Source organism: Oncorhynchus nerka, linkage group LG24 (assembly GCF_034236695.1).
Source record: "Oncorhynchus nerka isolate Pitt River linkage group LG24, Oner_Uvic_2.0, whole genome shotgun sequence".
Taxonomy (NCBI): Eukaryota; Metazoa; Chordata; class Actinopteri; order Salmoniformes; family Salmonidae; genus Oncorhynchus; species Oncorhynchus nerka.
In genome coordinates this window covers 29,598,862-29,625,467 of record NC_088419.1, presented here as the reverse complement: position 1 = coordinate 29,625,467, position 26,606 = coordinate 29,598,862, and the positions used below count along the sequence as shown (strand labels likewise).

The 26,606-nt window shown below is 41.9% G+C and overlaps 2 protein-coding genes across 3 annotated transcripts in view; one reads left to right on the top strand and one right to left on the bottom strand.

The window, feature by feature from the left end:
* Positions 1 to 7,093: 7,093 nt before the first annotated feature.
* Positions 7,094 to 13,115, bottom strand: LOC115107812 (spermatogenesis-associated serine-rich protein 1). The gene is made up of 7 exons (XM_029631472.2): positions 13,093 to 13,115; positions 12,921 to 13,046; positions 12,007 to 12,131; positions 9,096 to 9,263; positions 8,139 to 8,244; positions 7,594 to 7,653; positions 7,094 to 7,392 (listed from the first exon to the last, which is right to left on the bottom strand). The coding sequence occupies exons 1-7, from the start codon at positions 13,113 to 13,115 to the stop codon at positions 7,275 to 7,277; spliced, it is 726 nt and encodes a 241-aa protein (XP_029487332.2). The 3' UTR covers positions 7,094 to 7,274.
* Positions 13,116 to 15,938: 2,823 nt separating this feature from the next.
* cnih3 (cornichon family AMPA receptor auxiliary protein 3) overlaps positions 15,939 to 26,606 on the top strand; it is a 44,362-nt gene continuing 33,694 nt past the window's right edge. For both annotated transcript variants that reach the window (XM_029631471.2, XM_029631470.2), the window contains exons 1-2: positions 15,939 to 16,458; positions 21,766 to 21,834. In XM_029631471.2, coding sequence (XP_029487331.1) covers positions 16,381 to 16,458; positions 21,766 to 21,834 — 147 coding nt within the window. In that variant the 5' untranslated portion in view covers positions 15,939 to 16,380. The remainder of the gene's footprint in view (positions 16,459 to 21,765; positions 21,835 to 26,606) is intronic.

Sequence of the window (26,606 nt, the reverse complement as noted above, 5' to 3'; positions counted from 1 at the left end):
CTTCTGTATACCACCCCTACCTTGTTACAACACAACAGATTGTCTCAAATGCATTAGGAAAGAAATAAATTTCACAAATGAACTTAACAATGCACACCAGTTAATTGAAATGTATTCCATGTGACTAACTCATTAAGCTGGTTGAGAAAATGCCAAGAGTGTAACTCTGTGTTGTCTGTTCACACTGCTATGCTTTATCTTGGCCAGGTCGCAGTTGCAAATGAGAACTTGTTCTCAACTAGCCTACCTGGTTAAATAAAGGTGAAATAAAAAAATTAAAAAGAGTGTGCAAAGCTGTCATCAAGGCAAAGGGTGGCTACTTTGAAGAATCTCAAATATATTTAGATTTGTTTACTACATGATTCCATGTGTTATTTGTTGTCATCACTATTATTCTACAATGTAAACATTTTTACAAATATAGTAAAACCCTGGAATGAGTAGGTGTGTCCAAACTTTTGACTGGTACTGTACATTTTCCAGTTTTTTTAATACTTTGCAAATGCAATTTATTTTTATGTGAAACTGAAATTGCCTGTTTATTCCGTTGCTATTTTAGTCGATGCTCTTATCCAGAGAAACCTACAGTTGTACATTTTCATACTTCTTTTGTACTGGTCCCCCATGGGAATCGAACCCCCAACCAACCAAGTTCAATCAGGTATGCTAGCTCTGGAATAGTTCAAATACATGGAACAGCTGGAGGTCCCCAAGGCCTAAAGGAGGTTTCAAGCAGGTGTGTGCACCCCTGCTTGTTGAGGCAATGGTTTTGCCCAGGTAGTGGCTCAAGGTATAGGTACCTAGCTTTGCCAGTGTTCAGTTAGCTCTTAACCACATACGGATTATGTCCTCTTAATACGAGAGATCTTAGTAAACAAAATAATAAATTGACAAAATGACAGAATCCCACGGGAAAACAGGAGTCTGTACCTCTCGAACATCCGATGGTGTAAAGGCACACTAGGTACAGTGTGTAGCGTGCAGAACTGCATAAGCAGAGCCTCGAGAAGCCAAGTACTCCTCACTGAGAAGAGGGCCTCAGTGACGTTTTCATTGGTTAATTCTACCACGCTCAACACAACGTAGCCTGCGTGGTGATATGTCAAGAATTACATGTAATAGATCGGATAGTTAGCTGGCTAACATAAGTCTACAGAGTCACATCTAACAAAACAAATATTTGTTTTCTAATCGATTTTTGGGTTCATTTTGGTTTTCTTTCACCTTTTTCACACTTCGAAAATGTTTGTTTACACCTTTGCTATGGTCACTGGCAGCTGTCATCTTCCATGTGTGATGATACACAAGATGGAGCTGACAGACGTGGCAGCTCTGCTTCTAGCTCCTAAGCAACTTTGCAGTATTTCATTTTTTTGCGTGTTATTTCTTACATTATTAACACAGAACATTTTTTCTGTTATTACATGCAGCCGTAAATAACTTTTGGATATCAGAGCAGCGGTAACTCACCAGCATCACAACCGAGAATACGACTTTCCCGAATTTAACCCTTTGTTCGTACCCCCCAGGGCAATTGAACTTATCCTAGAGGTTGCTCCAAGTGGCTGCCGGTGGAGAAAAGGTATTCAGAGGGGACTTCTAGTCCGACTCAGAAGGCTGGCACACCATACACCACTTCACAGTATATGACTTGCTAATGTTCAGTCTCTGGACAGTAAAGTAGACGAGCTCAGGGCGAGGATCTCCTTCCAGAGAGACATCAGGGACTGTAACATACTCTGTTTCACAGAATCAAGGCTCTCTCGGGATATACTGTCCCCGTTCATACAGCCAGCTGGGTTCTCAGTTCATTGCGCAGACAAGGAATAAAGAACTCTCCGGTAAGAAGAGAAGCAGGGGTGTATGCTTCATGATTAACTACTCATAGTGTGATTGTTATAACATTTACAAACATTTAAAAGTCCTTATGTTCACCCCACCTAGAATCTGCTAACTGCTAGCTTGTTTAGCCCCGGCCTGCTAACTGTTAGTTAGCAGGCCTGTGCTAACAAGCTGTCTGAATCGCCGTATCCCCAGCCAGCCCAACCACTCACTGGACCCATATTTATTTTCAATCTCTTTTCGATTTTTAATTAGATTATACCTTCCGGTAACCTGCCTCACCCAATGTGATACGGAATCGCTATTATTCTTAATTTTAGAATACATTCAAGAACCTCCAGAATCTAACCAGCTAATTAGCTACAAGCTGTTTAGTCATTGTTAGCCACTGCTAGCGGCTTTTACCTTCTGCACAGCCAGCCCTGTTTTTAGCCTGGATAATACTCGCCAGTCTACTAGTATCGAACTGTCTCTCCACAACAACGCCGGATTCCTACCGTAATCCCTGGACCACTACTTCTGATCTTCACAGCTAGCTTGCACCCAGTACCGAAGCTATCCCCGAGGCCCACCTCCCGGCCTACTCAGCTGTTCACCCGAACCCCACTCATTCACGGCTAGAGCCCAATACTCCACCGGATCCTTGCTGTAAACTCTGGACCTTGGCTAACGCCACTGCCACGAAGCTAGCACCAGCTAGCCGTGAGCCAGGCACATCTCCCTGCTAGCAAACTAAATTCTACAATACCTCTTTCGCCATCTGGCTTGGATTCTATGTTGACGCGGCCCCCCGCCGCACCACCACGACTGGTCTGCCGACGAATACTCCATCCGCTGTGCCTTCAACCAGTCTCCGTCTGTGCAGATCCGTCGGCCCAAGCCGCGAACTCAGGCTCTGTGTGTAGTTAATCCGACCCTCTCTGCCTAGTCATCGCCATTTTACCTGCTGTTGTTGTGTTAGGTGACTAGCTGTTGTTGTCTCATCTGTTGTTTTAGCAAGCTCTCCCAATCAAGACCTGCGATTACTTTATGCCTTGCTGTATGTCTCTCTCAAATATCAATATGCCTTGTATACTGTTGTTCAGGTTAGTTATCATTGTTTTAGTTTACAATGGAGCCCCTAGTTCCACTCCTCACGCCTCTGATACCTCCTTTGTCCCACCTCCCACACATGAGGTGACCTCACCCATTATAACCAGCATGTCCAGAGATACAACCTCTCTTATCATCACCCAGTGCCTGGGCTTACCTCCGCTGTACCCGCACCCCACCATACCCCTGTCTGCACATTATGCCCTGAATATATTCTACCACACCCATAAATCTGCTCCTTTTATTCCTTGTCCCCAACACTCTAGGCGACCAGTTTTGATAGCCTTTAACCGCACCCTCATCCTACTCCTCCTCTGTTCCTCGGGTGATGTGGAGGTAAACCCAGGCCTAGCATGTCCCCAGGCACCCTCATTTGTTGACTTCTGTGGTCAAAAAAGCCTTGGTTTCATGCATGTCAACATCAGAAGCCTAAGTTTGTTTTACTCACTGCTTTAGCACACTCTGCCAACCCTGATGTCCTTGCCGTGTCTGAATCCTGGCTTAGGAAGGCCACCAAAAATTCTGAGATTTCCATACCCAACTATAACACTTTCCGTCAAGATAGAACTGCCAAAGGGGGAGGAGCTGCAAAGTTCTGTCATAGTAAAACCAAATGCATGCATTTCAACCGTTCGCTGCCTGCACCCGCACGCCCGACTAGCATCACCACCCTGGATGGTTCCGACCTAGAATATGTGGACATCGATAAGTACCTAGGTGTCTGGCTAGACTGTAAACTCTCCTTCCAGACTCATATCAAACATCTCCAATCTAAAATCAAATCTAGAGTCGGCTTTCTATTCCGCAACAAAGCCTCCTTCACTCACGCCGCCAAACTTACCCTAGTAAAACTGACTATCCTACCGATCCTCGACTTCGGCGATGTCATCTACACAATAGCTTCCAACACTCTACTCAGCAAACTGGATGCAGTTTATCACAGTGCCATCCGTTTTGTTACTAAAGCACCTTATACCACCCACCACTGCGACCTGTATGCTCTAGTCAGCTGGCCCTCGCTACATATTCGTCGCCAGACCCACTGGCTCCAGGTCATCTACAAGTCCATGCTAGGTAAAGCTCCACCTTATCTCAGTTCACTGGTCACGATGGCAATCACCCACCCGTAGCACGCGCTCCAGCAGGTGTATCTCACTGATCATCCCTAAAGCCAACACCTCATTTGGCCGCCTTTCATTCCAGTTCTGTGCTGCCTGTGACTGGAACGAATTGCAAAAAACAAAACAAAAAAAACAAAAACAAACAAAAAAAAATTGCTGAAGTTGAAGACTTTTATCTCCCTCACCAACTTCAAACATCTGCTATCTGAGCAGCTAACCGATCGCTGCAGCTGTACATAGTCTATCGGTAAATAGCCCACCCAATTTTACCTACCTCTTCCCCATACTGTTTATATTTATTAACTTTTCTGCTCTTTTGCACACCAATATCTCTACCTGTACATGACCATCTGATCATTTATCACTCCAGTGTTAATCTGCAAAATTTTAATTATTCACCTACCTCCTCATGCCTTGTGCACACAATGTATATAGACTCTTTTTTTTTCTTTTCTACTGTGTTATTGACTTGTTAATTGTTTACTCCATGTGTAACTCTGTGTTGTTGTCTGTTCACACTGCTATGCTTTATCTTGGCCAGGTCGCAGTTGCAAATGAAAACTTGTTCTCAACTAGCCTACCTGGTTAAATAAAGGTGAAATAATTTAAAAAAAAAAAAACGGCAACTGCACTCCCTGCAACCAAGGGCACTCCAGAGGGTGATACGTTCTGCCCAATGCATCACCGGGGGCACACTGCCTGCCCTCCAGGACACCTACAGCACCCGATGTCACAGGAAGGCCAAAAAGATCATCAAGGACATCAACCAACCGAGCCATGGCCTGTTCACCCCGCAAAGTCAGTACATGTACATCAAAGCTGGGACCGAGCTGAAAACAGCTTCTATCTTAAGGCCATCAGACTGTTAAATAGGCATCACCAGCCGGCTACTCAACCCTGCATCTTAGAGGCTGCTGCCCTATATACATAGAATCACTGGACACTTTAATAATGAAACAGTAGTCACTTTAATAATGTTCACATTCTGCTTTACTGATCTCAAATGTATATACTGTATTCCATTCTACTGTATTTAGTCAATGCCACTCCAACATTGCTTGTCCTAATATTTATATATTTCTTAATTCCATTCTTTTACTTTTAGATTTGTGTAGTGATGTGAATTGTTAGATACTACTGCACAGTTGGAGCTAGGAACACAAGCATTTCGCTAACACCCGCAATAACATCTGCTAAATATGTGTATGTGACCAATATATTTTATTTGATTTAGAGCTCTGCTACCTGACCCGAGCCTGACGGCCCCAACATTATACGGTACATCGGGTTAGGGCCACGTAGGGCCTGTTTTTTCATCAATAACTAGGGTACAGGCAGGGCTCGGGTATCACTAAATTGATCAGAGCCGCTATGAGGCAATGGTTTTGCTAGTCCTGTGTGGCTCACTTGGTAGAGCATGGCACTTGCAATGCCAGGGTTGTGGCTTTGATTCCCACAGGGGACCAGTATGAAAATGTATAAACTCGCTCTGGATAAGAGGGTCTGATAAATTACTCAAATGTAAAAATGTAAACGCGTGCAGGGAGTGAGTGACAGACAGAGAGCAGCAACTAATGGAGCCCAAGCTCGGCCCTTACATTTGGCAGAAGCAAATCGGGCCTGGGGTAGGCTAGGGCCTGAACGGCATGGCTAGGGCTCGGACTTAAAATTAATGCCCGTGCAGGGCTATAATGTGTGGAATTTGCGGTTCACTTTCAAAATTAAAGTCCCTCGCTGAAAAGGATGCAATGGTTACCAATAGTGGAATCATGACATATTTGGACTAGATAATGCTAAAGGTTGGAATGTTGTTGCCTAATTTTAAATTAAATACAATAATTAATTAGTTTGACAACAGAGAGAAACAAACTGTTGAAATCCCATTGTGGATGTATTAGACTGCATAATTGCATTGGGGCATACTTATATGCACTGAACAGCCTTACCTATGGATTGTGAACCCATCGTGTCAACAAATATGTCATAACATTCCAACCTTGTTTAGTATTATCTAGTCCAAATATGGCATGAATCCACTATTTGTATCCGTTTGCATCACTTTCAATGAGGGACTTAGATTTTGCAGACGAAACACAAATTCCACTATTGTGGCTAGTGTCACATACGTAGAGAGAAGTGGGTAACAACGATGTATATAAACTCTGGATTGCTGATGTTATTTATTGGCCATTGAGAGGCTTTGAAGGCACCGGTTGGCTGTATTGGCACTCCCCAGTAGGAGCAGTCCTCCATAGGAATGAATAGAATTCTACAGTATTTCAATTTAAAAAAATTAAAAAATTGTAGTGGGACAATAACATTAGTAATCTCAAAAAAGTACACTTAAAGGAAACATTCAAAAACGTTTTTGTACTGAACATGCCCAGGCAAACCCACTGAGCTATACGATTCCTGCTCTACCCTTTGCTTGTCGGGCTGGAAAGCCTCCGCAAATGAAAACGTACCTTAACACAGATGCTGCATTCATCACGTCGGAACCTCCGAAATAAGTTATTTGCGTGTAGTTTTCTATTGGTTGATTCTGATACTTTCCAATTGGAAAACTCTGAACGGCCTACCGCCTATCATCTTTCTACAATGTCGTAAAAATTCAGAGTTTCCTTGATCCGACATGTCATGAATGCAGATACATGGGACCATTATTAAAAACCTGTACACACCCCCTCCCTAACCTTGAGGCATGCTGAAGTGACTAAGCAGCTAATAGTGGCAGTCCTAGTTGTCCCTGTCTATCCTGAACGGGATCAGCAGTGTTGTTTTGCTGAATGAGGGATTGAGCCCACCACTTATCTTCCCCTGGGAATTAAGGAAATCTATGCGATGCACCTCTGCCAGACTATAAGGCAAAACAGAGGTCAGGTTATCAACTGTTGCTGACCTAACTGCTTTTGGAACTCAGCAAAGTCAGGCCACCTGGGAACTTTTTTTCCCTGCTTGGCTTATTGTTGCTTATCTCCCCTCAGCAAATTGCACAACCCAATTGTTCAAAAGTGAATAGTGATGGCAAAAGCTCCAAATGATGTCATGACAATTAGTCACACTTTATTACATCATTGATCCCCCCCCTCCCACCAAACTTCCTTATCAAACAACAGTAGAATCAAAACCATGTGGCTGTAATCATGCCGAATGATCATAATATACAGTTTGGAATCGTTATCCATTTCTCCTCATTCATCCAAAAAACATTTTGACATGTCAGTTGTCCAGCACAGTTTTGAATATGACTGGGGCAGGCCTCCATTTACTCAGCTTCTTCACTTCCAGTATGTCTGCCTCCCTGTCCTCCATCCTCTTCCTCGCTACATATGGAATACTGCAGAAAGACATCACACACACCAGCCACAAATAAATGGCAAAACATACTATACATCTGGAATGCCTCTTCATCTAAACCTTGCATCAATCATGTACATTTGCATAAATAATATCACTTGTTAAATACAATTCTTCTTCCCCAGGTCTCCAGAAATGCACAAGTTTAAACTTAACTATCTTAATTGGTTATATGTCTCACCATGTCTTTTTTGGAGGTGGCTGAAGAGGAACGAATGTATCTGCACTGAAGGTCAGTGACCTACAGAGGACAATTCCACTGTGAGTATGAAACCACCATCACACGTCACTGAGCATGCTGATACCCATCTTTTCACAAATGTGAAACTGTGGTTATGTCTCAATTAACTCTCTTTCCTTCCAAATGATGCATTTGTCCACTCCCCTTCACTGATTTGAAAGGAAATATGGTGGAAGCTCCCACTGTCCTATGACTCCAGCAATCTACTGCCTTTAGATTGGTTGGAAGTAGTGAACAAGTGTACACTTCAGGTGAAAGGAGAGATTATTGGGATGCTCCCTGTGTGCTAAATTGTTGTACACTTGGCTGTTTGTCCCTTGAAACTGGGCAATATAAAGACCAATAGCACCATCTTTCAGCCATCTGTAGAAATTCATGTATGAAAACAAGACAGAGCTACAGTATATCTACAGCACCGTAGCCTACTGTATCCTATTTCAATCAAATATACCATCAACACAACTGAAGGAAAACAAAATCCTTACCCAAAATGTGTTGTTGGTAATGTTGATCCAAACTTGTGAAAGTCAGGACTGTACTCAGGTGTTAGATAGGGTCTAGAACCAGGTGCAGAATGGCAGGTAAACCTGGCTGGAATGGAGGAACAAGCGGCTACATTATGATACATATATTATAACTTGTTCTCAACTTGCCTACCTGGTTAAATAAAGGTTAAATAAAAAAATATTCTCTTGTCTACAGACTACGTAAACATAATCGAGCATCTGACCAAATAATGCAAGATTTTAGGTCTGGGTTAACTGAGATTATAATACATCTAACACTGAGCATAACCTTGTTTAACCCAGAAATAAAATTGTGTGTAATTGTATGTTTACTTAGTCTGTCCAGGAGAAATTACACAGAGCTGTCACGCCCCGGCCATAGAGAGGCTTTTATTCTCTATTTTGGTTAGGCCAGGGTGTGACTAGGGTGGGCATTCTATGTTCAGTTTCTATGTTTTGTTTTTCTTTGTTGTTTTGGCCGGGTGTGGTTCTCAATCAGAGGCAGCTGTCTATCGTTGTCTCTGATTGAGAACCATACTTAGGTAGCTTTTTCCCACATGGGTTTTGTGGGTAGTTGATTTCTGTTTAGTGTTTTTCACCTTTCAGGACTGTTTTGTTTATTCCCTTTTGTTATTTTTGTATTTAGTGTTCAGTGTCAATAAACAAACATGAACACGTACCACGCTGCGCTTTGGTCCTCACCTTCTTCAAACAGCCGTTACAAGAGCATAGCCAATCTAGAATGTATTCTTCTATTAGCCTAAGTCATGCATTCCAATGTACCATCAGAAAGCCTAACCATAAACGCAGATAATCCTAAACTACTTATCAACTTTAACACAATAGCCTTCATCGGATAATTTTGTTGAAAGAATACTTTGAACATTCTGCAAAACGTGTGCGTTTTCACTGCTACTGAATATTTGCAGTACATACCTTGTTTTTTCCTCCCGATGGTGACCTCCAGAGTTCTCTCTGAAGAACACCGTATGGTCCTATACTGGTGACCTCCCTCCAGCAAACAGCGTTTGCCAACATGGAAGGTTCTGGGCTGACCAAAGTTGGGATAAAACGTCCACTCAGTCTGGGACACCATGTTGGCCTCTACAGAAATAAATAAAGAGAGTAATAGACGTAAATAGAGGTTTGATAAATAGTATGCAAAACATCAGCGTTAGTGATCGAATAAAGAATGACGTCATACAGTTCTATTTATGATGTAGTACTGTACATTCAATAGGGGTTACTGACGAGGTACTGTTTGTCAGATTATTGGCACTTTATACACAGTGTACAAAACATTAAGAACCCCTTTTTGCCCTCAGAACAGCCTCGATTTGTCAGGGCATGGACTCTACAAGGTGTTTGTATTTTGTATTTATTAAGGATCCCCATTAGCTGCTGCCTCTTCCTGGGGTCCAGCAACATTAAGGCAGTTATATACAAGTTAAAATATTACATTTCTTAACACAACACATTAAGTGTGTTCCCTCAGGCCACTACTCTACTATTACATATCTACAATACAAAATCCATGTGTACATCCGTGTAGAGTGCGTGTCTTATCATGTACGTCTGTGCCTGTGTGTGTCTCTTCACAGTCCCCGCTGTTCTAGAAGGTGTATTTTTATATTTTTTAAATCTGATTCTACTGCTTGCATCAGTTACCTGATGTGGAAGTGTTCCATGTAGCCATGGCTCTATGTTGTACTATGCCCCTCCCATAGTCTGTTCTGGACTTGGGGGTTGTGAAGAGACTTTTGTTGGCATTTTATTTTTATTTAACAAGGCAACTCAGTAAAGAACAAATTCTTAATTACAATGACGGCCTACCTCGGCCAAACCCGGGCCAATTGTGAGCCGCCCTATGGGACAATCATGGCTGGATACAGCCTGGAATCGAACCAGGGTCTGTAATGATGCCTCTAGCACTGAGATGTAGTGCCTTAGACCGCTGCAGCACTCGGGAGCACCTCATGTCTTGTGGGGTATGCATGGGTGTCCAAGCTGTGTGGTAGTAGTTTAAACAGACAACTCGGTGCATTCAGCATGTCAACGCTTCTTACAAAAACAAGTAGGGATGAAGTCTATCGCTCATCCATTTTGAACCATGAGAGATTTACTGCATATTATTAACATTAGCTTTCTGTGTACATTTAAGGCCCAGCTGTGCTGCCCTGTTCTGAGCCAATTGTAAATTTCCAAGGTCCCTTTGTGGCACCTGACCACACAAATGTAGTCCAGGCGTGACAAAACTAGAGCCTGTAGGACCTGCCTTTTTGATAGTGTTGTTAAAAATGCAGAGCAGCGCTTTATTATGGATAGACTTCTCCCCATCTCAGCTACTGTTGTATCAACATGTGTTGACCATGACCGTTTACAATCCAGGGTTACTCCAAGCAGTTTAGTCATCTCAACTTGCTCAATTTCCACATTATTCATTACAGTATTTAGTTGAGGTTTAGGGTTTAGTGAATGATTTGTCCCAAATACAATGCTTTTTTTTTTTTTTTTTTGGACTAACTGATTCCTTTCCACTCACTCTGAAACTAACTGCCCTTTGTTAAGTCCTGCAGTGATTTCACTCGCTGTAGTAGCTGACGTGAATAGTGTTGACTCATCCGCATACATGACACACTGGCTTTACTCAAGGCCAGTGGCATGTCATTAGTAAAGATTGAAAATAGTAAGGGGCCTAGACAGCTGCCCTGGGGAATTCCTGATTCTACCTGGATTGTATTGGAGAGGCTTCCATTAAAGAACACCTTCTGTGTTCTGTTAGATAGGTAACTCTTTATCCACAATATAGAAGGGGGTGTAAAGCCATAACACAAGTTTTATATTAGCAGACTATGATCGATAATGCCAAAAGCCGCTCTTAAGTCTAACAAAACAGCTCCCACAATTGTTTTATCATCAATTTCTCTCAGCCAATCATCAGTCATTTGTGTAAGTGCCGTGCTTGTTGAATGTCCTTCCCTATAAGTGTGCTGAAAGTCTGTAAAAATAGCATTGTATCTGGACAAAAACATTTTTTTCCAAAAGTTTACTAAGTGTTGGTAACAGGCTGATTGGTCGGCTATTTGAACCAGTAAAGGGAGCTTTACTATTCTTAGGTAGCGGAATAACTTTTGCTTTCCTCCAAGAATGAGGTTACACACTTTCTAGTAGGCCGAGATTAAAGATATGGCAAATGTGAGTGGCAATATCGTCCACTATTATCCTCAGTAACTTTCCATCCAAGTTGTCAGACCCTGATGGCTTGTCATTGTTGATAGACAACAGTTTTTTCACCTCTTCCACACTCACTTTACAGAATTCCACAGGGAGCATTCCACATGGATGCTGGCCCATGTTGACTCCAATGCTTCCCACAGTTGTGTCAAGTTGGCTGGATGTCCTTTGGGTGGTGGACCATTCTTGATACCCACGGGAAACTGATGAGCGTGAAATGCCCAACTGCGAAATACCAGTGCCCCTGGAAACTACTACCATACCACGTTCAAAGGCACTTACATGTTTTGTCTTGCCCAATCACCCTCTGAAAGGCACACATACACAATCCATGTCTCAATTGTCTCAAGGCTTTAAATCCTTCTTTAACCTGTCTCCTCCCCTTCATTTACACTGATTGAAGTGGATTTAACAAGTGACATCAATAAGGGATCTTAGCTTTCACCTCAATTCACCTGGTCAGTCTATGTAATGGAAAGAGAAAGAGTTCTTAATGTTTTGTACATTGTGAAATCATGGCCTCTTATATATTGGTAAATTAAATGGGGGGGGGTATTGTCAAACAAACAATCAATCAATCATTTGTAGACATGATCTAAGCCCAGTGACTCACGTGGGAAGGACCTGAGCAGTCTGGTCTCTTCAGGGAACTTGATCAATTTGATGTGAGGGAGTGGAGCATCACTGTAGCGAGGTGCAGGCAGCCACCGCAGACCAGAGCTCCAGTCAAGGTCACACCTGGAGAAGTACAGTACCCAGTCACCAATCCGTGTGCTGGACAGCTACTTGGTGTGCAGGCTTTTATTCCAGCCCAGCACTTACACACCTGACAGAGCTAATCTGTTAATCATCAACTAACAATCAATAGCTTGATTAGCTGTCTTAAGTTAAGGGTAACGTGCCATAAAGATGAGGCATCATGAAATTGGTTTAAAAATATATATATATATATATATATATATATATTATATTGCCGATAAGGAGAGAGGTAGGCTGAGCTACCTTCTAGAAGCACTGCAGGATTACTGGTTGCTGCAGCTTCCTCTGCTCTGACATTGTGACATAGCTAATGATGAGACAGACAGACCTGTCAGAATGCCATTGTGTCAAGCCAGTTCCAGAGACATGGGAGTGGTGTGAGTAAACATTTTCTCAGTTAGTCTTTTGTGTTCATCTTACATGAACTCTGCCAATGACGTATCTTGGTATGTCAATGAATGAAGTGAAATTATAAAGGAATGCTATTGCCTACAGTCTGGTGTTCTTAGATCCTCTCAACGCGCTGGACTTGGATTTAGCTTGCAAAGGTCACTGTGCCTGTTCTGTATCTTAGCTACCCTACAAACAAACCGTGTAGAAAAAGAGAAAGCACACAAAATAATGTGATTGGTAGGTTACAAAACTTTAACCTCTAGACTATAGATTGTTGTTTGTAACGTAACCCTTTATCCCTGTACATTGAATCCCTTTTAACAACTTTGTTTATGTTCATACAGTGTATACAATAGTCTAGAGACGATCACTTACTCTGTTAGGTTGGGCTCTATGTGCTGAATGTGCGGTCTGTAATTTATCTCTCCATGTGTCCGAGCTTGTCCAACGCGCCAAAGGAACACATGCTGAATGGGAACCACCTTTTGTACGAGTTTATTACTTTATATTTCAAGGAAGCGTATCCTGATAGCTATTTTACATTGACCGTGTTTTGCAGCGGGCATTCATGTTATCTAGATTAAGTTTAATGCGTCTCGCCCAAAAAGGTTGTTGGCAACAATAGGCCTGTATGACACGTTTGTAGCCTATAGAACGACCCAAGCTGTTGCTAGGAGAGAATGACAAACTTCTCTGAGAGGGGTGGGTCGTTCCACTAATTAGGTGCCTTTTGAGGAGTGTAACTTCGTGAGAGAAGAAAACGTGTTATTTCTCCCAATTGTAACATTCTGTCATAAAGAGCAAATGTTCAACTTAATAAAAACATGTTTCCCCATCTCAAGAGGTCAAATAAAATATCTACTATTACATTTCATTTGAGTCATTTAGCAGATGCTCTTATCCAGAACGACTTACAGGAGCAATTAGAGTTAAGTGCCTTGCTCAAGGGCTCATCGACAGATATCGGGTTGGTTTGCTTCTAGCAGAACACGCTAGGCGAAACAAACATCTGTGCTTGCATACTCCCTAAAGACCGTCAATATTGCTGTTTGTCGCTCTTGAGCCACTGTAGCAACAACATTGTCAGAAACACTTCCTCAAAATAGTCAGAATTAACCTCAAATAAATCAATAAATCTATCATTAATTCTCAACGTTTTTGCCAAGGAAGACTTAGTCACAATTTTAAATCTAACTACGATGTTTGGTGCAGTATTTCTCAAGTGAAAACATTTGCATGAAAACTAATCTCTCATTGAATGACAACAAACACTTCGTGTTCCCACTCCTACTACTAGTGTTTTTGACCAGTCACCGACAGAGGCGTAGACTTCGGCTACGAACTTTGACTTGCTTTAAGAAGAAAATGTGTGCTCAAACAGCCGAAAACAAACGTGCCCGAATACCAAAACCAACAAAAACATCATATAACTTCTTCGTAATATATGTGCAGTTTTACAAGCATTCGGTAAGCTTTACAGTGTTTACTATTTCATCTTAAATAAATATAAAAATAGTCTGTCTATCTACAGTATGGGTAACGAGTGTTGATGTGTGAAGAGTAGAACCAGCTCACCCACGTTACACTATGATTTGACTATTCAATGTTTCTTTTAAAGGAATAGTTAATAAGGGATAAGGGAATAAATTGTTGTTTTGTACCTTAATATGAATCACTAATCACATGAAATGAATAATAATCTTGAGAAATTAGGGCTTTACAATGATGGTGAGAGCATGGAGAAATGTTGGTGTTAAGTGGGTTAAAATCTTGCTTGAAGTCACAGAGGATACACGAGGAACACACATAATTTTGGCACTTTGGCAAGTCTCTATTTGTTTTTCAAATCTGATTGGTTGACTTTTCAGTGCGTCAATCTAATTACATAATTTACAAAACCCCATTTTATTAAAGGGGGGGGGGGAGGTTCAAGAAACATTATTATTTTCTTTTAAAAAATTATCCTGTCTTATATTTAACAACGTGGAAGCAAATAGTGCAAATGGCTCATCTTCAAAGTGTGTTCAATTTACAGTAGTGAAACCCAAGCCTTGTTCGTACCCTAGTTATTGATGAAAAACAGCCCCGACCCGGGCCTAAACCAATGTATAAGGTCAGACCTGTCTGGCTAGGGTCTGGTACCAGAGCTCTAACCCCAGAGATGATGGGAGGGTTACTTGTGCAAAGCATGGAAGGGTCAGGCCTATACCACATTGACAAAGTGTCAGATGCATGACTTGTCATAACAACACATTTTAGTATGAATTTGCTTATAGATCATTTGTGAAGGATCTATATAGGCATTGTAAAGGTTTTATGAAGGCAAATTTCGAAATTTGGTAGTGCATCAGCAGTTCTCTACTTATTATGTCAGTCACTGACAGTCACTCAATTAGCCCATGTCAGCTAAAAACACATGTTGTAAAGTAAGGTAGTCTAGCCAGCCATCCAATAGTACTGTTGACCAAGTGCTGTTTACAAATGTAGACCTTTTCTTGTAGGCTACTATTTAAAAACAGCATCATTTGCTTTTTTGTCATCATTATGGTCAGAAACGAGATATGGTTGTTAGCTGACATGGGCTACAAATGTTAGGTGACCTGGGTTAATTGAGTGACTGTCAGTGACTGAAATAACAAGTGGAAAACCGCTGATGCACTACCAAATTTAGAAATTGCACCTTGTGTATTCTAATTTACTAACTCTCAACAGTAAATTGAGTCCCCGACTGAGTTCCTAAGTTTTTAAAACATTTTAAACCGCCAGAGGCGACTCTGATTATGGTGTCATTATCTGTCACAACAATTTATCAGTGTCATGTTTTTTTGTATTTTCAGACAAGTAGGCTATACTATGTAACCATAGTCACTAGATGGCGCCAACAGATCATTTACTAAGCATTTGCCTGGCTACTACCTAGTCAAGACATAAACTTGACTGTCTCATAATGGTGCCCTGGTGTGCCCTAGTCTAGATACATATGTCAAAGGCTTTGGCAGAGTAAATTGCAATTCGTATTGCTATCCCAATACATTTCTCGGAGCCACACTCAAAATGTAAATAATCTGTGGCATCTTTTTACTTAGCTGTACTTAGATTTTTAAGCCCTATCTATGTAGCCTAAATGTTGAATGTGTTTTATTTTTTGAGATAATCTGTCGACTCTTCACTTGCTTGAAAACAATAGATTACAGTAATTTATATTTGCTAAAACTTCAAAATCCTAAAACGCATATGCTTTTGAATGGGAAATGGGAAGATAAATTAGATAAACACTACTGCCTGAACACTGGCCCTTTAAATCCACCTGTTGGGGCGCAAGACTGCGCCTTCAGAATCGTGGAGCTATAGGTTAACTGTGGTTTGAAGACACCGTTTATTACGAGTGCCAGGAGTGTTGCGGGGCTCCTATTTTAATACCGCCACATTGTAGCCAACCAGATTATCTTTAGTAATTTGCCTGTCCAAAGCATTCTTCCTATCCGGGATGTTTTTGAGTATAATTTGGATCTCTTGATATCCATTTCAAGACATCGCTTGGATTTATATTATTTATATTCTTGTTGTGTAATCTCTGCATTGAAATGTCTGTCGTTTTCATCAAGTCTAGGCCACTGGTCTAATTTCTAATTAAGAAATTGCGCCGCAAAACGTTTCGACTTCAAAGTGAGACCTTGGATGCGCGTTTCGTTGGAGACGTTCTGCAACAATTTGTTGCAAACATTAAAAGCAAAGTGATGGATGGAGTCGTTATCACCTCGGTTTGCCATGGCACTTTAATCATTTCGTTTTTTTAATGTGATTCATCTGAGTCCTCTTTTCGTGTTATTCAATTATGTTCACTTTCGCTGCCTTTTGCTATATGCTGTCACTGGTCCTCTGTGCTTCCCTGATCTTCTTTGCGATATGGCATGTAAGTGGGTGATTTATTACTTGTTTTAGTTGTTGTTATACGTTTTTTAAGATGTGAAAATACATTTGAATATGATTATGAATGATTTTGGCTATGGACAATATTCCATAATGGTGCGTAATAGCCCAGCGTATTTATACCTGCTCACAACCCCTTGGCCTTTTGCGCAAGATAATTAATACATTATTCGATGTATGCAAAGGTGCTGTTTCAATGCCCAACCTTTAACTTGAATTATAATTGTATTAAGATCCCCATTTTCTGATGCCACGCGCTCTAATGGGTAGGCAAATGCAATACATCCCCAAATTGACACGTGCGAACCTGTATCTCAGACGTTTAGCCTAAAACACCACTCATTTCCACTTAATCGACTAAATTGTCATATCAGTTTTATTTTGTTTTTGCAGATTTTTTAGCTATGGTTTCATCAAAGGGTTTTACAATTCACTTGACTCAGTCATCATGCACCTCTGTAATCGATGTTAGAGACGCTGGACACACTGAGACGAATTCTCCCCCGCACACAGTTTTATCTGTGTGTTATTGTCTTTGTTCAAACCAGCCGAGAGACCCTGCAACACAGAAATGCCAATAAGAACGTATTACAATATTTGGATAATATAATTATTTACTCTGAAAGCCCTTGCGCCCTCCTGCGGAACTTTATATAAAGACAGATTTCGGTCCACACAGTCATTGGCCCCCATCGACCGGCGTACCTTTGCATAGCAATAGACCTGAAACTGAAGGAGAGCTTCAGGTTTACCTCTGAGCCCAGGCAATTACTGGATGCATGGCATGTGTCAGGCCCATATGGTGTTCAAAGCAGTGGACAGATCTTATCTAGTCTACCTGCTACTTAAGAACATACAGCTTATGCCAAGAGCAGAATTATCAACATGGATATTTTCATTCTGTTTATATTACTGTAATATACTGTAAAGTGGTCATTACACACAGACACACACACACAGACACAGACACACACACAGACACAGACACAAACTCACACACTCTGTTATCCAAAACAACTAACAGCTCATACATACAGTACATTCAATATATCTGGCCCAACTGTGGTCTTGTAAAGCACCATGTTCCAACCAACTGAGACTTATGGGAAACACAATGCTTCTGATGGCAGGGTGGCAATTTCAATTCACAAACACAGGCATAAGCTACAGACAAATCAGAATAGTATGTTATGCAGGCTACATGGCGTGATGTCACATGCATAGTCAAATAAATGGGTTTTAATTACCAGCCCTTTTTCACATTACAGCATGCCTGTCATCCAGACATCATCTGGGTAATTGTAATACATGATCCCATACACTCTGACAGTGAAATGTACCCATACATTCTACAGTAAATATCCATCCCACTGGGCAAAAACTGGTTAAATCAACAGCAAAGAAACCAAGTCATTTCAACCAAAAATATACATCTGATGACATTGAATCAACATATGAATCAACATAATCAACACATGGTGCTTGCCTACGGAGCTGTGAGGGGAACGGCACCTCAGTACCTCCAGGCTCTGATCAGGCCCTACACCCAAACAAGGGCACTGCGTTCATCCCTACCACTGAGGAAGTACAGTTCCCGCTCAGCCCAGTCAAAACTGTTCGCTGCTCTGGCCCCCAATGGTGGAACAAACTCCCTCACGACGCCAGGACAGCGGAGTCAATTCCGGAGACACCTGAAAACCTCTTTAAGGAATAAATAGGATAAAGTAATCCCCTGAAAAGATTTAGATGCACTTGTTCCACTGGAGGTCATAAGGTGAATGCACCAATTTGTAAGTCGCTCTGGATAAGAGCGTCTGCTAAATGACTTAAATGTAAAATGTAAATGTAAAACATAGAAAAGCTCATTGGATTTGCAAAAAGTAATCAGTAATCAATGTATTTTCTTCACCCAGCTTTTAACCTAAATCCAATGACTTGGTGACATTTGATATTGATTTCACATTGAATTCACAGTTAGTTGACAACTCAACCAAATGTAAATCAAAACTATGTTGAACTGATGTCTGTGCCCAGTGGAACTTTATTCATTATCTTTCATCTAATTGTCCTGCCAAATATTGCATCCCTCTACTTGACAGGTTTATTACAGTTCTGCATATTTTTCAGTGGACCTGTCAGGTGTAGCATGACCTACGTATCCTCCTCTTTACTCCCCTGACACGTTTAGAATATCAGGACATGTCTTGTCATTAATCACTGCCTGTTAACAGGCGGTCTCATCTCTCACAGGGCATGTACTGTACTGCACTGAGGCTGACTGATGAGAACCTTATCAGACACTGCGTTGACTGATGGATATGATTTGTTGAGCTTCCATGTCCAAGAAATCATCATTTCAGTCTCAGTGATGATGCTTCTCTACATGTCCAGACCGCACAGCACTCCCCATTCTGGGCTTCGGGGGACTCTGAAATGTTCTATCTATAGCAGTGAAATGTATTTTTTTATGGTAGTGACAAAGACAAGCTGACGTTCAGTCGTCAAGTTCATTGACTAAGCTGAAACCCTCGACTCTATCTAGCTTAACACATGTTCAAGGTTGATCAATAACAAGATAATCTCATTCAATACCCTTAAAAGTCATTCAGTCTGTGGAAGGAAAATCACACCTCGCTGGTTAGCTATCTAGCCTCTGTCCAGATTGAATGATCAGTAATAAATCATGTAATCCCGGTTACACCATCACTCCTGGGACTGCTTGTAACAGATTAGGGGGAATTCTAATTAACATACCCAATGAACTGTGTTCTCTTGCACTCCGCTCAGCTCCACACTCGCCGACAGAAAATGGTTGAGTGATTTCCCTCCACGTAGCAAAGCCCCTAATGTATTATGAGTGTCATTATCACCATGTGAACTGCTCCTCTGGATCCAATGACTTATGGGAAAACCCCTGTGCCCATACGATGTGTAGAGAATGTCCATTGGCTAAGAGGGCATATGTTAAGTTAACATCATTCACTTTCATTGTGGCCATAAAATTCCCGCTATTGTTGTTTTGGTTTTTCTGACGGTTTTAGTGGATGGTTAGATTACCATAATCGTAGGAGGAAACTATGAAGGAGTCATTTGTATACTTGGTTTCTGTCCTGCTGCTTTAATGTGTGCCTCGTGCTGGTTCCTTAGGCAAGTACAGGACATTCACAGGTCTAATGATCCTTCACAGGTCTAATGATCCTCAGAGCATGCTATTATTTGGAAAGGACATCTTGCTTCAAATTTCAATCTATGTGCAGTACAAGAACATTTCTCTTCATCTTTGAGGCTGTGAGTAACCTAAGTGGCTCTATAAGAGTCTGCTTGGGTTTAGTTCAGTAGGGCTGCCCTTATAAAGGAAGCCCAAATCTGACATTTTTTTCACAAACTAGTCTTGACTAATCAGGTGAGCTCTGAAAAATGTCTGATGTGATTGGTCAAAAGACCAATTAGTGGAAAAAAGATTTGGGGCTGCCTGTGTAAACACAGCCTTTGTGGTTGGTTTTGCACGTAGTCCCACACATTCATTAATTCCTCATAGGTTGTTCATCCATCAATGTGACATCAATTACATGAAGTTACATTGTTTCTCACTGTATGTTATATTGCCTTGTATAAATGAAATTGTATTTTCCTGGCAAGAGAAGATAGGAATTTTATTATTCTGAGCCAGGGGGGGAAAACAAAAATGTTACTTGCCATGCTGGTCTTTGGAGATATACTGTAGGCCTATACAGATGTGAGCATGTTTTAAGGCCAGTCAACCATGACGAAGCAGAAACGTCCAGTCCCAGAAATGGAACCAATGCCATTAAAAAAAAAGTATTGATCGAAAGCTTCAGGAAATGTAATAAAATAAATAAAACACACAGTATAAAGTCCATTCCCTTCATGTAGCTCTGCTGCCTGCAGCCTCATCAAAAAGAGCAGCAATCCCCAAATGGGCAGTCTCCACTCACCGAGGAACCATTTCTGAAGCTTCCAAGCGGTTGCACTGGGCGCATCAGACATTTTATGGGTATTCAGTTTAGTGAGTTGATTTGGGGCGTCATCCTGCAATGACTGTGACTGAGCAGACCAGACCTGTCAGTCCATGATTGCCTTTCCAGTCATAGAGAAGTCCTGCACCCAATGATGACAAAATGAACCCATTTCAGGCGTTTTAAAATACTCCTGAATAATTAACCATAGCTGGTCAATTATTAAGAATAATCAGAACAACCGTTTTCAGCTGTGCTAACATAATTGCAAAATGTTTTTCTAATGATCAATTAGCCTTTTAAAATGATAAACTTGGATTAGTTAACACAACGTGCTATTGGAACACAGGAGTGATGGCTGCTGATAATAGGCCTCTGTACGCCTATGTAGATATTCCAATAAAAATCAGCTGTTTCCAGCTACAATAGTCATTTACAACATTAACCATGTCTACACTGTTTTTCTGATCAATTTCACGTTATTTTAATGGACAATTTAAAAAAAATTGTATTTAAAAAACAAGGACATTTCTAAGTGACCCCAAACTTTTGAACGGTAGTGTATGTTTTCACCTGGTGAGCAGGAGGTGTCACTGTGTCAGTTTAGGCAACATTGAAATCAAAGACTTCTATTGAAACCACCCAAAGATGGCATGTCTGCTGTGTGCATACAAGATGTCACCTCATATGGTGAGGATGATAAGCAGGAATATATAGCATGTATTTGCTGAACATTCCATCTCCTCATCACACCCCACTGCCCCAGGTGTTTACAAACAGTCCATCCATGTTGTTTGCCATTGGCCCGTGATGAATTAAGGGAGCATCAACACAGAGAGCCCGCCAGCCAGCCGCCAGAATCACACCACAGGGAAATATGGCTGGCTGTGTGTGTGTGTGTGTGTGTGTGTGTGAACAAATTAATAAAATACACACACACACACACACACACACACACATGACCCTAAGGACTTACATACATGCAAACACATCCACTCTCTGCCTCTGCTGTGCCACTGAATGGCCACAGGGAATAGACATGCAATGTCAGCTGTCTCTATAAAAGACGATACCCCCCTATGCAATTACTAGCACTGCTTCTAGTCCTATTCCTAATGCAGCTCTGTCTGTCTGATTGATCCTGTTTGTCATGCAGTGTTGTAATCGCTGTGCTAGCTCCCAGACAGCCTATAGAACCACTGACACAGCTACAGCCACTGACACAGCCACTGTGAGTGATTAACACTGATGCAGGCAGAGAACATTGTACTTTTTCCTCGCTTTGTCACTCTCTCTCTCTCACTCTTTCTCAGATAACAGCCTTTGATGAACTGCAGGCAGACTTTAAGGTCCCCATCGACCAGGGCAATCCACTCCATGCGGTACGTGTGTTTCTCTGCTGTGCTAGTACACTTACATGTTACTCATGTACTACTGTCAAACATGCTCTCTCACTCCAGTAGTGAGTTTATTTTGGCGAACGTGTCTGGAATATGTCTGGAATATGTGAGCGTGTGGAAAGTGTGGTGACTGTAGGATGTGCTCGTGGTGAATTAGTGTATGATGTGTCATGAGTGTGGTATCTGGAATATGCATGTGTAACCAGCGTGTTTAGAGCATGTGAGGGCGTCTGCTGATTGTTTTGGGCAAATATGTGGTGCGTGTGTTAGTGTATGCGTGCGTGTGTGTCTGCATGCCTGATGCTTGCGTGCGTGTCTTTGTGTGTGTGTGTGTGTGTGGGGGGGGGGGGGGGGGCTTGGAAGAGGTGTGTAATCGGCACCAGGGGCAGCGGCCAGGTGTAGTGCCACCCTGCTGCTCCAGAAGATCTCCCTCAGTCATCTGCAGCTCTGCATTAATACAACAGGAACCAGATGGCTGCATGCTGTTCAACTCCTCCTCCTCTGGACTGGGACTGAGTGGCTGACAGGCACCTCACATCACAGGTTTAAAGGCCACAACACCCTGGCTGTGTCTGAAATATCGTGCAATACTTTTGACCTGGGCCCACGTACCATGTAGTGCAATTTCAGGTGCACGCTCTGTATAAATTATATCCCCTTCATCAGAGAAGAGATGGGACACTGAGGTTGATAAAGGACAGGTTCCGCTCCATGAATCCCCTCTGGGGTTTCTGGGTTATTATTCCCTCTGGCTCCTTAATAGAGGAGAATGACTTGAGCAGTTTAGGTATGATGTCCCTGGGACAACACAGTTTAGAGGTGACTTTGACTGTACTGCCGCAGCACTTGAATGTTGACAGCTGTGTGTCCTTTGGGATAACTAGAGAGAAAAGGTGGATGGAGAGACAGCGTATTCGAGGAACAGGATTGCTGAGCAGTTTCAAATGCAAATGTATGAGTTACTTTTTTCAAAGTCATTGTAGCTTTGAAAATGATCTCAAAGTACAGCGACACTTATTTTTTGTAGCATTTGCTTTGCATGTAATTATGAACAGCACCAGGATACTTAACTTGATGCTAATACTTGTGATCTCAGAGAGAGAGAGAGAGAGAGAGAGAGAGAGAAAGAAAAAGCCAGAGTGTTCAGTCTTTGCCACTTAAAGAAATTGTGTCGTTTATCACTGTGCAGATTTTTTTTCAAAGCCATTTTAGCTGTCGCACTAGCTGTTCGGTCAAAACAGATTCCCAAATGAAAATTTGTCAGGCTATGCAGAAGTTGCCTCCCACTGAGGCACACGTTGCTAGGCAACCCCTTGGACTTGCCCAGACAGGCTCTGGCTCAAGCCAGTTTAAAAGACTTGCTAGCAAACATTTGTGCTTTGGAACTAAATAAGTACTGCACTCTGACCACAAAACGTATTTGCTAGATTAGTTCATTGTGTTTTTATTCAAGCAATGAAAGTGAACTTCAAAACGTGGTGTAGTTTTATTGGGATTTGCAGCTGTTGTTGGTAAGAAGTGAAACTGCTAGCTTCTGATATGACTTACTCAACCTTTAAATACTTTGACATAAAAATGTATTTAGTCAAATCCATTGCACAACTTCATAGTCTCTCACTCCCCATGGCCTCCATGCTCTTTCCTTCCACTGTGACATGGATACCACCTTCCCTTTTTCTCTCCCTCCATCTCTCTTCTTCCACACCATTTCTCCCTCCCTCTCCTACCTCCCTCGACCACCTCATGAGTCCTGATTGGAGATTGATGGCCCTGGGCACCACCCTGCTCCCCTGCCACCCTTGCCACCTCTGCCACCAGCAGTGTCATTCCCATAGGGAGCACAGGGGCATGTGCCCCCTCAGGTGTGTTTTTAAAGATAATTGTTTCTCTTTAAAACTACTTGCCATCTAGCGATTTTATGAAGTTGGCTTTAGCTAGCCCAGATACTGTAGATTCCCAATCTCCCAACCTCATAACTAGCCACCAAGAAGCCATTTCAGGCTATGAATCAAGTTAGAGTAGCTGTCATAGCTAGCATGCCTGCTGCCAAGGTTGGTAGAATTTTGAAAAGCAAGCAATAACTAAATGTACTGAATAAGACTCCCATTCCTCTCAATCTTTTACCCAGATTTTAGTAGAGATGCAGAGAAAAATATATAGTTTATTTATTTATTAGATACATTTTTTTTACATAGAATTAAAGCCTAATGATTATGGCTCTAGATGACAGGAACAAGCTGTTTCAGGTGTTTGAAAAATGCACAATTCTCCACCACCAGCCATTCTTACATACTTTGTGCCCCCTCAGATTTTTGGGGTGCATGCTACATCAACCTCACACCCAGGCAGCAGGCTAATTAGTGGCTGACTGTCATCTGCCCTTCCCCCAGGGGGATTTCTGGGAGTCAGGGCTCACACTAGACCTAGCGCAACCATAGTAGGGATCCACAGACACACAAACACACACACAGAGTCAAACACACACACACACACATATAGAATCAAACCTCACACACAAACATACACACACAGCTGTGAGTCTCTGATTCTGGGGCTTCAGGCACATACATAAAGACAGGGCCTATTATCACAGGGAGGAGTGCCAACACAGAGAACAGTGGGCTGAAAAAAAGTAGGTTTATTCCTAGAGAGTTTGTGTTCGAGAAGGAGGTGGACGTGTGTGTGTCTGTGTGTGTGTGCGAGCCCTTGTGTGTAGTGTATAAGTCCTCTGGGTCTGTGGGGACGTACATTCAGGCCCAGATGTATTTCAGCACTGCCAATGTTGTTTACTTTGAGGAGGCCAGTGCCTATCTGCCTATCTCTTCTGAGACTCTCAGATGACACACCAGTGCAGAGCCTGATGAGAATACATTATGCTTTAATACTTTATTCCCCACAGCGCTCAGGGCCCTTCTTGTGATGGGGCCCTGCTTTGTGATGCTGATGGCATCTGTTGCTTCTCCGACTCTGAAATCACGTTCTATCAGCCAGGGATTAGCCTGAAGCAAATAATATCATCTAAGTCTTGCATTAAAAATCAGACGGTGAATAAATTAATGCAAGGAAGGGGAAGCAGTTACCATAGTTGCATTATCACGCAGAGAGAGGAGTATTACTTATGTTCTGATTTTATTTCCCAAGACTGATCATGGAATTGCGTACTACTCATGTGTAACCTATAGGTTACGTTTGAATTAGATCTCTAGTAAATTAGTACTATAGGTTATATGTCAGTGTGACTCCAAAGGGTGAAGGGTGGATTGGCATAATACTGGGTCCTGTCTAAAAACATTGTTGTTGTTGTTACAAGAAAATGTTGAAAGCTTTACAGTAGGCCCATGTAATCGGCCAGATATCAAACCTGGAATGACGGCTCACTGGGTAAACTCTAGGTGTTAGCTCTGGGAGCCGACACAAGTCCTGAGATCTCAGTCAAGGTAAGTCATAATATAAAGCTAGCTTGGAGAACCACCTGCACTATACTGACAGTACATCAGCCTCCACTACTGGATCGTCACATTATTGACGTCAAACGGGAGAGCCAAGGACACGGGTAGTTCCTAATGTTGTAAGATTCTGGTTAGTGTTTACAGAACAACTGGTTCTGAGAGATTAGGATCCGGACTTGCAATTGTAACAGTAAGCAGCTGTAACAAAAATGGATGACTGCAGTGTGGCCGTTATTATGAGTACATGTTCCAAATCAAATCACATGTTATTTGTCACATGCATCGAATTCCACAGGCGTAAACTGTACCAGAAAATGCTTACTTTGCAGGCCCTTTCCCAACAAAACAGTTAAAAATTAAGAAAAATGTGCAATAAAAAGAAGGAAATAGTAACACATTAAAATAACAATAACGAGACGATATACAAGGAGTACCGGAACCGAATCAATGTGCAGGGGTATGAGGTAGTTGAGGGAATTATGTACATGTAGGTAGGGGTAACTGTCCGAATCAATGTGCAGGGGTATGAGGTAGTTGAGGGAATTATGTACATGTAGGTAGGGGTAACTGTCCGAATCAATGTGCAGGGGTATGAGGTAGTTGAGGGAATTATGTACATGTAGGTAGGGGTAACATGTGTAGGGGTAACTGTCCGAATCAATGTGCAGGGGTATGAGGTAGTTGAGGAATTATGTACATGTAGGTAGGGGTAACTGTCCGAATCAATGTGCAGGGGTATGAGGTAGTTGAGGGAATTATGTACATGTAGGTAGGGGTAACTGTCCGAATCAATGTGCAGGGGTATGAGGTAGTTGAGGTAATTATGTACATGTAGGTAGGGGTAACTGTCCGAATCAATGTGCAGGGGTATGAGGTAGTTGAGGTAATTAGGTAGGGGTAACTGTCCGAATCAATGTGCAGGGGTATGAGGTAGTTGAGGGAATTATGTACATGTAGGTAGGGGTAACTGTCTGAATCAATGTGCAGGGGTATGAGAGTTGAGGAATTTGACATGTAGTTAGGGGTATGAATCAATGTGCATAGTTGAGGGAATTATGTACATGTAGGTAGGGGTAACTGTCTGAATCAATGTGCAGGGGGGTATGAGATTAGTTGTAGGGGGTAATTATACATGTAGGTAGGGTAACTGTCCGAATCAAGTGCAGGGGTATGAGGTAGTTGAGGTAATTATGTACATGTAGGTAGGGGTAACTGTCCGAATCAATGTGCAGGGTATGAGATAGTTGAGGTAATTATGTGACTAGGGGCATCAATGTGCAGGGGTCGGGATAGTTGATAATAATG